At 35.8% G+C, this 15,861-nt stretch overlaps 2 protein-coding genes and 3 non-coding genes across 5 annotated transcripts; 3 read left to right on the top strand and 2 right to left on the bottom strand.

Moving 5' to 3' along the window:
• The first annotated feature begins 2,805 nt into the window (after positions 1-2,805).
• LOC108834143 (F-box/kelch-repeat protein SKIP11) lies at positions 2,806-4,866 on the top strand. Its single transcript, XM_018607498.2, has 2 exons — positions 2,806-2,989; positions 3,099-4,866. The coding sequence occupies exon 2, from the start codon at positions 3,309-3,311 to the stop codon at positions 4,566-4,568; it is 1,260 nt and encodes a 419-aa protein (XP_018463000.2). The 5' UTR covers positions 2,806-2,989; positions 3,099-3,308; the 3' UTR covers positions 4,569-4,866.
• An 814-nt stretch (positions 4,867-5,680) lies between these two features.
• On the bottom strand, positions 5,681-5,753 carry TRNAA-AGC (transfer RNA alanine (anticodon AGC)). The gene has a single exon. It is a non-coding gene; the product is annotated as a tRNA-Ala (tRNA).
• A 1,031-nt stretch (positions 5,754-6,784) lies between these two features.
• On the top strand, positions 6,785-6,977 carry LOC130500547 (U2 spliceosomal RNA). The gene has a single exon (XR_008939168.1). It is a non-coding gene; the product is annotated as a U2 spliceosomal RNA (small nuclear RNA).
• A 1,619-nt stretch (positions 6,978-8,596) lies between these two features.
• Positions 8,597-8,791, top strand: LOC130500536 (U2 spliceosomal RNA). Its single transcript, XR_008939157.1, has one exon. It is a non-coding gene; the product is annotated as a U2 spliceosomal RNA (small nuclear RNA).
• A 1,323-nt stretch (positions 8,792-10,114) lies between these two features.
• Positions 10,115-11,567, bottom strand: LOC108826347 (protein PHYTOCHROME KINASE SUBSTRATE 1-like). The gene has a single exon (XM_018599736.2). It carries the CDS (start codon positions 11,491-11,493, stop codon positions 10,288-10,290), a length of 1,206 nt encoding a protein of 401 aa, XP_018455238.2. The 5' UTR covers positions 11,494-11,567; the 3' UTR covers positions 10,115-10,287.
• Between the last annotated feature and the right edge of the window lie 4,294 nt (positions 11,568-15,861).

Here is a 15,861-nt window from a genome sequence, read left to right as displayed (position 1 = left end):
TTTGATTTATTTTCAAACCCAAACAAAAAACTGAAATATTTTTTTTGATGAAATCTGTCAATATATATCATAATTCTTTTAAAAAAATTAAGCCTATGCTCCATTAATTATACAATACCAAATTGATCTATGCATCTCAAAATAGCTAAGGAAATATCAAAAGTGGAAGGTTAACTTAACACCACTGGCCCACTGCAGATGACTGGTTCTGAACTTCTTCTCAAAGTGCATTTGAAATGAAATAAATAAGAGAAGCAAAAAGATTGGACATATGAGATCATGTACACGTTGAGAATGAAAGAAGAAGAGAGGGACAAGGCGAGATGGAGAAAGAAAGACGTAAGTATTAAACCGTGCATATAGCTTTCATTTTTCACAAGCAAGAATAATAATCTCGTTGCATTTTTTACCTATACATCATACATTTGTTAGGCACACGTCTTTTTCTTTTTCTCTTTTCACAATTTTCCTTTATTCTTATAATTCATGTCACGTTCACACACATGCTAACCCTTTTTTTTTTTTGCAAACATGTTTATACTTAGAACCCCCACAAACAAGTTTATATTTCGAACCACAAATGCGTTGAATAAATAAAAATATATTATCTTCAGTAAATCAATGATCATTGAGAGCAGTGGATCTTAACAAAGCTATTAAAAGATTATAACCAAAGAAAAACACATAGTAAATTAGATAGCTAGAAAAAAAATGGAATCAAAACCTAAAATCAAATGAGAGGCTGAAACTAACACACAAAACACACCCCAAACCATAGCAAAAAACGAAGGGGAACATTGATAGAAAGCTGATAGAGCATATGACCTAAACCAACACAGAGCTTCAAACGAAACCACGACGGAAAGAACAAGAGCCACATGGAACAAACCTACACAACCACCAGGGAAGAACTGAAGGACAATTGGAAAACCGTGGACACAACCAAAGACCGCAACAACTGAATCGAACGTAGAATCATAACCAAATGTCTTTTTTCTTATATAATACTAGTATCATAATAAGATAAATTATAAACATTATACTGGATAGCACTAGAGTGGCCTTCGTGTCACTGGTAATCAAATAGTTAGCTAATGAAACTTGACATACTAATAGTAACAGTGTAATTTGTATAAACATCTTAATATCAACATGATAACACATAGACAGCCTTATTTTTTTTTTTCCCAAATTGGATTAGTATTATAATGGGCCAAGCCCAATAAACGGCCGAAACCCGAATACAATAAAAGTTTACAACAAGCCCAAACGACTACGGACTAAAAACAAAAACAAATAACATAGGCCCAAAGCCCACAACCCAAAATCGAGCGACCCAGTCGGATCGCGGATCAAGGATGCTGACCCGACACGTGGAGAGATCTTCACCGTTTCCATGGCACGTGTCCGAATCGCTTCGACTTGACCGTTTCCGTCGCACCGCCGCCGGAGAAACACCAACAGCAACCTCGTTCGCCGGAGCTCTGAAACCGACAAACCTCCAGCGAATCCAGCATCGTTCTTCACCGCCGTGCCTTATTATAACCAAAAAATAAACACATAGACAAACCTCACGTGGGTAGACACGTGCTCTCGGGCCCTCGTCGCCAGCTTTCTCGTATTCCCCCTTGTTCCAGTTATCTGAGTAACAAATATTCTCTTCCCGTACAATTTTACAGAAAATAAAACCGTTAAAAAGTTTTAAGATTATACTATTTGGGTTAACGGAAGCGCAAAATATTAGAAGTTTTGATACGCGTTGGTTAATATTTGGAGTATATCAATTAATTATAGAACAATCGAAAGACTTCTTGTAATTGTATATATATAATGTTTAACATTAATCATTTTTAACTATTTAGACATAAAACATATATATACGCAATAAAATAAAGATCTTTAGCCCTACATATACATAACAGAATAAGAAAATCTTTATAAACTAAACAAACATTGGTCAATTGATAACGCATTTCGTCATCAAATCAAAGATACTTATATGACAAAAAAAATCAAAGATAGACTTATATTTTTTTAAAAATTAGGTCTGGGCATTTTTACTCTACATTAAACTATCTACCTAAACTCGGACCAGAAATTTCAAAATCGAATTCAAACTATTATATAAAAATATTCGAATAGAACTTATGAACTTTTAGTACTTTAAAATTTGGTTATAACTCGAACCGAACCGAAATTAGAATTAAGATCTTAAGATATCTGAATCAGTTAAATATGTTAGTACTTTTATATAAGGTAATTTAGATATTTCAATAACCTGGGATTGATTTCAGGATTTGTAAACAACCTTTTTTTTTTTTATGAAATAATTACTCCTTTGACCATTGAAAACTAACAGCTGAAATACACTGAACATCTGCATTCAACGCTGAAAAGTAGTATATATTTTCGTGTTTTTGGCACTAATAAATATCTTTTTCCCCAGTTATCACCAGTAGCAAAACATGACCAATCGGTTGTTTCATTTTGGAAATTATTCCTAAAACGTCACTTAAGAGATAAGTTAGACGACTAAGCCAAAGCCTTTCTACTGACTAAATAAATATAATTGCATATATTTCAAATATATAAAAGGTAACTAAGGCAAATCTAATTTATGGAAAATATCTGATTTTGGGTTAGTTAAGAACTTGAGATAGTTTGTGTTTTTCTGTATTTGAATTTTTAAAAAAAATCTAAAGTCTCAATAAATTAGCAAAGTAAAAGAAATATTAATTTCCACTATTTTATTGCATAAAAGTTAACACTAGCGGAATAAACAAGAGACAGAGAGAGAATAAAATGTTCCTCCTCTCCAGATTATTTTAAACTCAGAGCCTCTGAGAAAACCAAAGCTTAAACTCTGATTCGCAGAGAGCGAATCCAAAAGAGAAACGCGAAGAACAGAAACAGCTCTGATGATGTTTTCTCCACAAAGCTTTTAACTTTGTGTGATTATTTATCTCTCTCTCTTTACATCCAATCCCCCGTAAGCTCTCTTTCTTCCATTTCTTCTTTTGATTAAATATAAAATATTAATCTCTTAATTACCAACCAGACCAAACTAAACCCCCTTTTGTTCTGTCTTCTTTGAGCAGAGAGATGGATTCATGACCAGATCGAGATCGAGATGGAATCTGGGAAATCTGGGATCTCGAAAGCTGGAAACTTTCCTTATCCTCGATGACTGATTTGATTAGGTTAATTTGGTTTTGAATCTACAATCTGAAATCCAATTGGGTTTTGCGAATTAGATTCGAAAGTCCAAGACTTCAAAAGTCCCAAAGGTTGTAGCTTTTTCGAAAGACATGTTGGAGAATCGATCACCAGATTCTTGTTTGAGTTCAAGGCTCTTCTCAGAGGAGGAGGAAGAAGATGATGATAAGCTCACCAATGGCAAACGAGCTTTGGAGGAGGTTGTTGTTGGTGGTGGTGAAATGATCAGACCCACCAAGTCACTTAAACTAATGGGTTTCAGTATTACTTATGACAACGGTGGTGATTCATCTGATTCACATTCTCTTTTCAACGAGATTGGTAGAGACACCTCTATAGACTGTCTCCTCAGATGCTCCAGGTCTGACTACGCCTCCATCGCTTCCTTGAATAGGAACTTCCGCTCTCTGGTGAAGAGCGGAGACATCTATAAGCTAAGGAAGCAAAGCGGGTTCGTGGAGCATTGGGTTTACTTCTCGTGCCAGCTCTTGGAATGGGTCGCGTTCGATCCGTTGGAGAGGAAGTGGATGCAGCTGCCGACGATGCCTTCTAGCGTCACCTTCATGTGTGCGGACAAGGAGTCTCTAGCCGTCGGCACTGACCTCCTCGTCTTGGGGAAAGAAGGTTTCTCTTCTCACGTTGTGTATAGATACAGCCTTCTCACTAACTCTTGGTCTTCCGGTATGGAGATGAACGCTCCGAGGTGTTTGTTTGGATCAGCGAGTCTAGGAGAGGTTGCTATATTCGCCGGTGGGTGTGACTCTCAGGGGAAGATTCTTGACTTCGCTGAGATGTACAACTCTGAGCTTCAGAGTTGGGTGACGCTTCCGAGGATGAACCAGCCGAGGAAGATGTGTTCAGGTGTTTTCATGGACGGGAAGTTCTATGTTATTGGTGGGATAGGCGGTGGTGCTGAGTCCAAGGCCTTGGCATGCGGGGAAGAGTATGATTTAGAGACTAAGGAATGGACTCCAGTCCCTGACTTGTCGCCTCCGAGAAGCCGTGCTGAGCAAGCTGCAGCCGAAGCGCCGCCTCTTGTCGCGGTTGTGGATAATCAGCTGTATGCTGCTGATCACGCGGATATGGAGGTGAGGAAGTATGATAAGGAGAAGAAGAAGTGGTTGACTATTGGAAGGTTGCCTGAGAGAGCTGGCTCGGTTAACGGATGGGGGCTTGCTTTTAGAGCTTGTGGGGAGAGGTTGATTGTTATAGGTGGACCAAAGCACTCGGGAGGGGGGTTTATAGAGCTGAATTCTTGGGTGCCGAGCCGCGGTGGTCCACCGGAGTGGACATTGCTTGATAGGAAACATTCTCCTAACTTTGTGTACAATTGTGCGGTGATGGGTTGCTGAAGCAGCAACACTCACATTTGATCATTGTTGATGGGGTCAAAAAGACCCCATTGAAGGTTTCAAGCTCCAACCTTTTCATCTTCGTATTTGTTTTTCTTACAAAAAAATTCAATTTGAAATACAATCATCTCTGTATTGTTAGAGACCAGAAAGGGTCCCAAAAAGAAAACTGAAACAGGTTATATAATAAGTTGGTTAAAAGTTGAAGCTGTTTTTTTAGAGTTTGCCAGATTTGGTTAACATTGTTGTATGTGTTTTTAAATGTGTTTATTTACTAATAATCTACCTTTTGAAAGTTCTTATGTTTGTAGCCATGTTTAGGTCTTTGTTCATGGTTTTGCTTTCAGTTTTATCTTTTTTTTTTTATTTTTTTTTCTTACAAGTAGAATCTCGTTAGATTCACTTTACAAGGTTGGTTTGAAGTGTTTTGTCAATTTTATGAAGACAAAGATAAGTGTTCACTTTTGTTTTTGTTTTTTGTTTTTGTTGGGCTAAGGAGGGGCAAATGTGATGGTCTTTATTATGGATGTGTCCTTTAAGATATCTCAATCTGTTGCTTGCAAGTTTTTGTGAAAGAATGTTTTTTTGGAGGTCCTTTAGCTTCTAGGCTATATTTAGATTTTCGTATTCTGGTGTATAATCTTGATGAACAATCTTAATGATGGGCCGCACCTTCTGTTCTGTTATTGCCACCACAAGTCCCTTGGAATCTGTCTCATAGAAGACCTTATGGTATCCAAAAACCTGTCATCATCCGTGATCAATCTTAATATTAATTTTGCATCTCTCCATTTGAGTTCCTCATGATCTCTCTCAGGATCCATCCTACTCCACCTCTAGACTTCCTTTTGGGTCATGCTCTATGAATTGCACTTATGAATCTATAGCTGTGGTGAAGGGCGAAGTGAAGACAGATAACTTAGACCATACAAACAAAAAAGTAACTCTTGAGTTTACAAGTTTGATACGTTAGTTCATTAATTTTGGGTAATTTCTGTTGCTCGAACAAAATTAGTCAGTTTTTTTTTGAGGTAATAGTTGGAATTGATATATGGCCGGCCCATCAAGTTCGTTGAAGCAACAAGAAATTTACGAGAATTTTTTTTAAAAAATGGAGATGCGGGGTATCGATCCCCGTACCTCTCGCATGCTAAGCGAGCGCTCTACCATCTGAGCTACATCCCCATTGTTGGTGGCATGTGATTTGAGTTGAACTTAGTCTAATAATTAATCCCCATCCTGTTAACTGTAAGCAGCAACTGGTTAAGTCATAGCTCTTTTGATATATCCGGAGTGAGTTGTTCCTAAAGTCACCAAGATTCTGTCTTGTTTTATACGCAATGGACATTAGGTCCCTCTTCCATGTTTCATCTCCTTCAAATCTAGACCACCACGAGTAGATAGAGCCCAAATGAGTTTAGGTAACAGTAGACAAAAAATGTCGGTACCTTGAATGTAGAAAACTATCTTTACTTTCTCATTCAAGCAGGAGTTGATCTAATAACAGTAAACGGGGTTTACGTGTTTGGTGCTCATTAAATGAAACCATTGATATGTTTTTTTTCTAGGACCTTGAACATGTTTAAGGGTATAAAGGTCTATCTGGATTGAGTCTCTGAAGTTTAAGGTATGTGTATGCAAAACTCAACTGATATCGTCATACCGATCAACTTCATTGAACCAATGACAGGAGAAGAGGTTTGACATTGGTGTATGAGGCCTCACAATAAAAAGAACCTTCGAGTACAACAACAACAAGACACACCACACAGTATCCAGCAAACATTCAGACAGTTAATCAAAATCTGGAACATGTTACTTTTCATGTAATTAAGCTTACAGTTGATCAAACTATTGTAAAACATCATTGTTCAATTCCGTAAGAGGGTGTCTGTGTTCAATGCTCACATGAGTTAATACAATAGCTCATGTGGAATATCTCTAGCTCACTACCATTGAAAGACCTTGAGACTTGTGGCGAGAAAGAGTGTTAGTGTCTATTCAATGTTCTTTAAACGATGTATTTGTTCCTGCTTATTGCTGTTAATTAATAATGTCCAACTGTTGGAATAAAGTAAATTAACCCGTTAATTATGCCCAACTGGCTGAGGCTAAAAGAAGAAAGGTTTTGTTATTTGTCCCACATCGTTAAACTACGAATTCGTTCACTCTCGAAGGTAGTGTATATAAAGGAAGCTTGATGGACCAAACAATTCATACCTTTCTCGGCCTTTTGGCTAAGATCAAGTGTAGTATCTGTTCTTATCAGTTTAATATCTGATATGTGGTCCATCGGGCCACACGATATTAACTCTATTTTTAGGGTGAAAGCCCAATAAGATAGCTTGCTATCTGGGCTTTTGTGAGTCGTCTATGTCTTGCACTACTGCATTGTCTGGCTCAACCCACCAGTATTTGAGTTTAAATTCTAGCCACTAAAATAAAGTTTTGAAACGAACACACCAATTAGAATTTGAAACTGTTAATAGCGGACTAGTATTTGAAAAGCAAATGTTAGGGACTTCTGTCTCTGTGTAGCTAAGTCGTCTGGATCCTATGCTAAATCAGCATTGCAGAATTGGTTCGCAAAAGAATGTCATATGCTTGAGATGCGGATGAAAACATACATTAGATATATCATATATTCTGTTACATGCTGCTAGAGATGTCAATTTCAGAATTACATTGCTGGTAGGAGCTACAGAGTTTCACTTGGAATTATTTGACGCATTATATGCAAATCAGAGCATTGAGATTCTTACTTTTTGTGATGAGCTTGTGAACTTTCCTTTAGACGTTTATTTTTTGCTCATGTTATGATACACTTGGGGTGCTGTAAAGAAATTTGATGTTCAAGTTCTTTTATAGCAAGCATATGATTCCCTGAATAGTCCAGTAACTAACACATAACTAGTAAAACTATAACTCAGAAATCTACTGTTACCATTTTGTTGTGAAATAACAGATTGTAGTTGCTATACACGTTATCAGTTCATGAAATGATGCAGATAGAGACCGAACAAGTCTCTTCTCTTTCTTGTGACTCATTGGGAACACCTTTCACATCAAAGGCAGTGGAATGTGTCACACAAACTCTAAAGGAAGGAAGTAAACAAGAACTTCCCTCAGACACTCTTTGGCCGCTTTGAAGTATGGCCAAGCCAACCAAAGATGAGCAATTTGTTCTGTTTTGCCTTAATGACACAGATGTCTTTTTTTGTGTCGTTCTTTTCTCCTCCACATATGGAGACTGATTAGTTTGATTTTTTTAAAGTTAAGTTCAACATTTTTTAGAAAAAATAAGTGATGATACCAATTATTTCTCCATATCTCTTGAGAAGGATACAATACTCATCTTCAACAAGATCTGACCAGGATATCATCTTTTTCATCAATGCAGATTTTGGCATCAAACTAAGCATTTTTGCTAACTCAAGCGAAGGTTCAATGGAGTCTGGACTAGATCACTTTGGGTAACCTCAGTCTTTTACCATCTTGAGTGGCTACAAAAAAATACATCACTTTTTGTATTTATTCTCTTAATTAGTAAAGGCCCTTTGGTTCTTGATTTTCTTTCACATTACTTGATACATATTGTCAACGAAACAGTTAAGGTTCTTGTCTTTATCTCAAACACACATGGCTCTTTGTCATTATCTCAGACACACATGGATCTTAGATACGTTAGGTAGAATTGACATTTTCATTATTTAAGTTTCCTTATTGATAGCTCTTTGTGACAACCTCTTATAGGTTTTGATTTAACCCCCTTGAAGCTAAGACAAAACTTTGGGTCTCTATTCTTCAGACTAAATCCCAAAACAACAATACTCCCCAATGTTCTTTTTTATGTATTTGTTCTTGCTTATTGCAGTTAATTAACTCATTAATTTAAAATACTCCAATTTGGTCGAGGCTCAATTAAGAAAGAAAAAAAGGTTTGGTTATTTGTCCCACATCGCTAAACTATGAATCATTCACTCTCAAAGCTTGTGTATATAAAGAAAGCTAGTTGTGCTTAACAATTCATACCTTTCTCGGCCTTTTGGCTAAGATCAAGTGTAGTATCTGTTCTTATCAGTTTAATATCTGATATATGGGTCATTGGCTCATACGATATTAAATCTATTTTTATAGGGAGAAAACCTACCAAGATAGCTTGCTATCTAGGTTTTCAAGAGTCGCCTTTGTCTTGCACTATTGCATAGGCAGGCTCGACCCACCAACAATGAAGTTTAACTCTTAGTTATAAACCAAATGTCACTGATTTGAAGATGAAAACGTTTGTAACATTTAAAAAGCACATGTTAGTGTTTTTGTCTCAGCTTAGGTTGAATAATATGTTATGTGTTTGAGATGCCGATGAAAATATACGTTAGATATTTCATTTTTTTCTGTCATATGCTGTTAGAGATGCCAATTTCAGAATTTTACATATTTGCTGGGTGTTAAGAGTTTCACTCGGGGAATTTAACATTAGAAGCATTATGTAAACCAGAGCGTTTAAGCTCTTACCTTTGTGATGAGCTTGTGAACTGCATGTTTTTTTTCTTTTCATGTTATGATACACTTTTGATGTTCAAGATCTTTACATTAGCATATGATATTTATTCCTTCTCTCTATGGAAGATCTCAGTAACTAACACATAACTAGTAAAACTAAAACTCATAAAATCTACTTTTGCCATTTTGTTGTGAAATAACGGATTGTAGTTTCTATACACATCATCAGTTCCTGAAATTATGCAGATAGAGACCACACAAGACTCTTCTCTTTCTTATGTGACTCTTTCGGAACAGCTTTCACATCAAAGACAGTGGAATGTTTCACCACAAACTCTAAAGGAGGAACTTCCCTCAGACACCCTTTGAAGCATGGCCAACCAAATACGAACAATTTGTTTTGTTTTGTTTTGCCTTCTTAAACACAAATGTCTTTTTGCTTTTGTTGTTCTTTTCTCCTCCGCACATGGAGACTGAATAGTTGGATATTGAGTTGATTTTAAACTTTAATTCAACAATTATAGCAAAATAAGTGATGGCTCAGTTATTTCCCCATATATTTTGAAAAGGATACAATACTTATCTTCATCAAGATCTGTATAGATTCTTGGTTTTAATCAAACACATATTGTATTTATTTTAGTGTCATCTTTTTCATCAATGTAGTTTCTTGACATCTAATTAAGCATTTTTGAGTTTACCCAAGGGAAGGTTCAGTGGAGTGTGGGCATGATCACTTTGGTTAAGTTCAGTCTTTTCCCTTTATGAGTTCGCTACAAAGGCATACATCACCTTTTTTTGTATTTATTCTCTTAATTAGTAAAGCCCCTCTGGTTCTTGATGTTCTTTCACATCACTTGATACATGTTTTCAACGGAACAGTGAATGTTCTCCTCTTTGTCTCATACACACATGGCCTTAAGGACCAAGATCTTGGACATCTTAGGTAAAATGACATTTTCATTATTTAAATTTCCTCATTGTGACAAACTCTTATACGTTTGATTTCACCCCTTTGAATCTAAGACAAAAACAACAAAACGTGGTGGAATCAATTCTTGAATATTGTCTGATCATTTTGCTGCATTATGGATCTGTGTTTTCTAAAGGTGCAAGAGAGGTCTCTAAGAAACCCTCAAAGACCATTTTTATTTCCATGTGGAAGATGAAGTTGTGATAATAATAATAATAAAAAACTCAACAAGACATTATGTAATCAGTACTGACTGTATAGAAGAGGTGATGGTGAGCTGTTATTGATCCTTCTTCTTGTTTCGAAACTCTTACGTTTAGTAGTACTGTCCATAACTTGGGGATGTCTTGGAACATAATTTGGGCATGTCTTGTTCTTGTTCATGCTACTTCTTCTGTCTGAATTACTAGAAACCATAACCGATTTATGACTCTTGCAGCTCAGAAAACCACCACTTCCATTGTTAGGTTTCAGTCTTTGCGGTGCGGTTTTGGTAGGGATCTGAAGAGATCGGTTTCTTCCTAGAGGGCTTGTTGCACATGCTGACATAACAGAGAAATCTGCAGCACTTGCAGTCACTATGCTCCACTCTATGCTTGCTTCACTTGGAGCATAACATGTGGTTGAAACAGAGTCACTTCCTTGCCTTGCAAGAAAAGGTTTTGTTTTCCCTGTAAGATTATCTATCTCGAAAAGATCCGAGCTTGTATCACTTCCTTCACTCTTTGTGTCTTCTTCATCTGTTATTGATTGCCATGGAGGCAATGTGAGTTTCTTTTGAGCAACTTCAAGAGACTTCCTCTGCACCAACTCTTCTTGCTTCTGAATCTTGATCGGATCAGAGCTTCTCTTAACCAAGATCTTATCATCAACATCTACTGAGATCCCATCTGAACATGCGCATTTACACCCTAGATTCAAGAGAAAGCTCTTCTTATTGTTGACCACCTTTTGAATCTGGCCACTATTGATTTTCTTCTCCTGCACGTAACCGTTACAGGTGTTCTCCAATTTGTTTTGAAGCAACATGCTCTGACTATTCCAGCTTGATTCAGAGCGGAGACTCGGCGCTCCAGTAGATTTCTTCTCCCTCTGCTTCAAATCAACAACTTCTGGGTTTTTGAGAGACAGAACACTTGAACTCTGGTCTGAATCCATGTCTCCACTAAAGTACTTCTCAGCTCCAAACACACCTATCTCTGGATCTTCAAGAGCTTTCTTCACCATTTGCTTCTCATCTACAAGCTCCGGATCACCTTTTGGATTGATGTTTAGGAGTTTGCAGTGTTCCATGAGCTTATTGGTTGTGACAACAGCTTCTTCCTTGCTTTTCAAGTAAGTAGAAGCAGAAGAAGAGACAGGGACATTGAAACTGGTAGTGATGTTGTTCTTGGTAAAATCAAAAGATATCTTTGGTGTTGAAGAAGATGATGATGTTAAGGACACCATTTTTTTTTTGCTCTTGTTTGTGGTAGTTTGTGAATTATATTAGGGTCTTAAATAAAGAAACAAGACAGCGTTGAAAACTGCTTTTTTCTGAAGCTTTAGTGTTTTTGATCAGTGGTTCCACTTGGAGTGTGAATTGAAAATTATATATTTATCTTGGATGAATCTTTGTCAGCCCATAATTATCTGAAACAGTTGTGAAGACATGTTAGGTTTGGTGATTGAACTGAAAGTAAATCTTGATTAACTTGGATCTAATTTTATATGTTTTTTTATCAAAGAAAAGTATAATCGAATAAATTAAACGAAAAGTTTAGTGGATGTAATTCACTTAGAGGAACAAAAATACAAAAATGTAAAGCACGAGGGATGTCGTATTTTGCATGGGGAGATATTGACAAAGACCACCAAGTTGAATTTTCTTATATAGATAATAATATTAAATGTAGTAATTTGATTTACGCTTAATAATTTGTGTGGATACATATTAGAAAATACATCGGATCGTATCTTCTGATATTCTACCTCAAATGAATGTGTATTATATTTTTCAAACCATAACGAGAACAGATTTTATTATGTTGCAAATCAAGGAAACTTATAGGATATGCTTAGCTATATTGTAGTCCAATATGGATGCAGGATGGTAGCATAGGTGTTCGATTATCACCCTCAAACACAAGCTATTTTTCTTCGTCCGACACAGAAAAAAACCCCTTGTCATATTGGCTTTGATCGGTAAATGTGGTATCATTGATTCAGAGGTCTAAATCATTGATAACTCAAACATGTTACCAATCATGCATTAATTTCATTTTTAACTAAGTTAGCATGTGTTATCTTTGAGTTACAATTTTGAGTTAAAACCTTTGTTAATTTGAAACTTCAAAACTTAATCCAACATCAAAGAAAAAACCCATGTTTTAAAAACTGAAAATTAAGTTATGTAGTAGGTATTTTTTGTGTAAGTTATTGTTTTCTTTGTTTTGGATAAATATTCATTATATATGTTTACATTTTTAATTATTTTATTAAAAATATTCTGCAATTTAACATAAAAATATTACCAATCATCAGTTTTAATAAAAGGATAACTTTTATTTCTATAGTAAACTTACCAAATATATTTACAGTGTTTTTTCCAAAAAATTTACTCCGTAGAAAAAAGAAAAGTAATACTGGGTTTAAAATCATTTTATCTGCATGAAACGTTTTTGTGTTTTTCAAAGTTGCACACTTAGTTACATATTTTCCAAAGAAAAATTCAAGACTACAATTTGAAAATTCTCAATGAAATCGGGTTTTACAAAACGAAAGCTAACGGAGCAGGTTTTATGAGGACAAGTCAATACTTGTTCACATGGTTTTTGTGTATTCATCTTCCTCTTTTCTGTAAAGATTAAAAAGCAATCATCTCAAATAACTTTGGCAAGTGCACACAAATCTAACTGACATTCATTTTCAAAAATCTTTTTTTTTGAATGAATGTTAAATTTTCGATTCAAAATGTTTTTACAATGAATGTAGCTTTGCTTCTACCAAAAAATAGCTAAGGAACTGAAAGTACAATTGAGAAATCTGATTAACTTGTGTGGTAAGCAAACCAAACTGACATTGCTTGCTCGTATCCTTTTCAAAAATCTTCTCTTCTAACCTTTCATACATCATAATATTTTTATGAAATAGGACCCCTTTCTAATGGATAAGAACCGTAAGCTAGAGCTGTAAACTGGGCGAGTCCACGTCCATTAGCCCGTATCCATTTGTCCATTTATTGTTTGTGGACAGAGAGTGACCATGTCCATTAGAACCATGTCCATTAAGAACCATATCCACTAAAATCCATATTTTTATGGGCTGCCACAAAGTCCATAATGGACCATATATGAAAACCTTTAGGTTTTAATTTATAAGCTTACAATTATATATACAAGTTCATAATTTGGTGGGATAACCCGATTTTACGGTTTTGGCGAGAAAACCCGATTTTGCGATTTTGACGGAAAAAATGATTTTGCGGTTTTGGCGGGAAAAATTGATTTTTTGGTTTTGGCGGAAAAAATCGATTTTGCAATTTTGGCGGGAAAATCGATTTTGCAGTTTTGGCGGGAAAAATCGATTTTGCGGTTTTTGCAGGAAAACCCGATTTTGCGGTTTTGACGGGAAACCCCGATTTTGCGGTTTTGGCGGAAAAATCGATTTTGCAGTTTTGACGGGAAAAATCGATTTTGCGGTTTTGGCTGGAAAATTTGATTTTGCGGTTTTGGCTGGAAAAATCGATTTTGCAGTTTTGGCGGGAAAAATCGATTTTGCAGTTTTGGCAGAAAAACCCGATTTTGCGGTTTTGGTGGGAAACCCCGATTTCGCGGTTTTTGCGGAAAAAATCGATTTTGCGGTTATGGCGGGAAAACACAAATTCGGCGGAAAAACTCGATTTTACGGTTTTGACGGGAAAACCCGATTTTGCGGTTTTGACGGAAAAATTGATTTTGCGATTTTAGCAGAAATACTCGATTTTGCGGTTATGTCGGGAAAATTCGAATTTTTAGTTATGGCATGAAAATTCAATTTTTAGAAATCCTAACATTTTGAGAGGAAAACTCAATTTTTAAAACCGTAGTTTTGGAGTCCATTGGACAGTCCATGTCCATAATGTCCAAAACCATATAAACCACTTTTTAAATGGTCATCCAAATTTTGTCCATTTATAATCCATGGAAAATATGGGTTTGTCCATATTAAGCCCATTTAAATATGGACGTGGACGACCAATGGACGACCCGCCCATTTGACACCTATACCGTAAGCTGACTCAATTAAAAAGGGGAAGAGATTATGAAGATGATGTATCAATCACTTAACCAACTTTCATTGGAATATGATACCAAGTTTAGTGATGGAAATTAATATTTTGTAGTAGTCCGTCAAGGCTGTTGGAACTACTTTTTTAGCAATGTATTCATATGCTAAAAATAGAGTTAGTGTGAATGAGAAATGGAAGTCTAATGTGTGTGATTTGAAAAACTTGTATAGAGTTACAAATATACACATTAGATATTTGGATTTGGGTTTTTGATTTGTTAGTTGGACTTCATGTTCATTAACTTAATCTTATAAACCAAATATATGTGATCTTTTATATTGATAAAAATATAAAAAAGAAATCCATTTAAAGTATATTATTTTGTTTGAATGAGTCAAATAATAATAATTATACTTTTTATTTTCTTGGTCAAAATGTGAAATGAATTCACATAATAATGACAAGAAATAAAGTCTCCATTAGTGCACCATGGAGGTTTCATTTTTATGTTGAAAAATGAAACTTGTGCTTCACATTATTTTCTATATAATGCCTCATGGCAATGTAGAAAGAGACACACATCAATAGCAAAAGAAAAAAACTACATTCTCCCATATTGAAAAGTTATGTTAGTATTTTTTATTTCTTGTGTCTGAGAGTACAACACAAAACTAGTTTCGCCAGGCTTCTGATAGAGTGACGCAAATTCAGAAGATTGTTTGCAGTTGTATCCTGGGACTCATTACGTTATCGAACCGTCGCACTACGGGACGTATTTGAGTTAAGGAAAGAGATAATATCTCGCCTCTGCAGTTGTATCATCTTTTTCTTACTCTTTGGTATAATTTTATCATTTCTATTCTTTACAATATTCAGTAATCCGTAGTTTATAAAATACGGTTCTATCAGTCTTTAAGCATTAATAAAATATGAATGTTTTGATCATTATCAACAACATTATATTTTTTCTTTTAAATGCTTCTAGACACTAGACAACTCGACAGACTTGACTTCCTAGACAAGACTCGACAAGACTCAACAAGACTCAACTAAGGACTTTTGAGAGTACAAGCGAGAAATTCATTGTATGATGAGTTGGTAGCAATTTTTCAGCCTTGAACCAGTCATTGTTAATAGCTATCGGATTTACTCGGCCAGGAGGTGGCCATGATGTCTTGAACCTCCCGGGCTTTGGTGTAAACCTAGACAATAGCCAAAACACAGTTTCATTCTCTCACAAAACCAATTTCTCTATTGTGTTCATTTTGGCCGTGAACATTCCTGGTAATCATGAGTGAACTTTAGAGAATATAGCCATTTTATTCTCCTAGAAACGGCCCCATTTCACACCCACAAGGTGATTTGCCATTAGTTTTGTTTAGAGGAGTATCATGTACTACTCCATTCATATCTCAAAACAATTGGCACAAATCATTAAAAGCAAATGCTTATCCTCTATTCCTTACATGTAGCACTGTTTAATCATCCTGGGAACTGGGTATAGACCGAAGTCTTACAGTGCTTTGGGCAGATTTAGTTTGACTTAGTTGTCTCCTTGAACCTATTTC

Source organism: Raphanus sativus, chromosome 9 (genome assembly GCF_000801105.2).
Source record: "Raphanus sativus cultivar WK10039 chromosome 9, ASM80110v3, whole genome shotgun sequence".
Classification (NCBI taxonomy): domain Eukaryota; kingdom Viridiplantae; phylum Streptophyta; class Magnoliopsida; order Brassicales; family Brassicaceae; genus Raphanus; species Raphanus sativus.
The sequence above is the reverse complement of the archived record's forward strand: the minus strand, read 5'-3'. Positions and strand labels throughout refer to the sequence as shown.

Coding starts and splice junctions, on each gene's coding strand:
- LOC108834143 (XM_018607498.2), top strand. CDS start 3,309: ATGTTGGAGAATCGATCACCAGATTCTTGTTTGAGTTCAAGGCTCTTC.
- LOC108826347 (XM_018599736.2), bottom strand. CDS start 11,493: ATGGTGTCCTTAACATCATCATCTTCTTCAACACCAAAGATATCTTTT.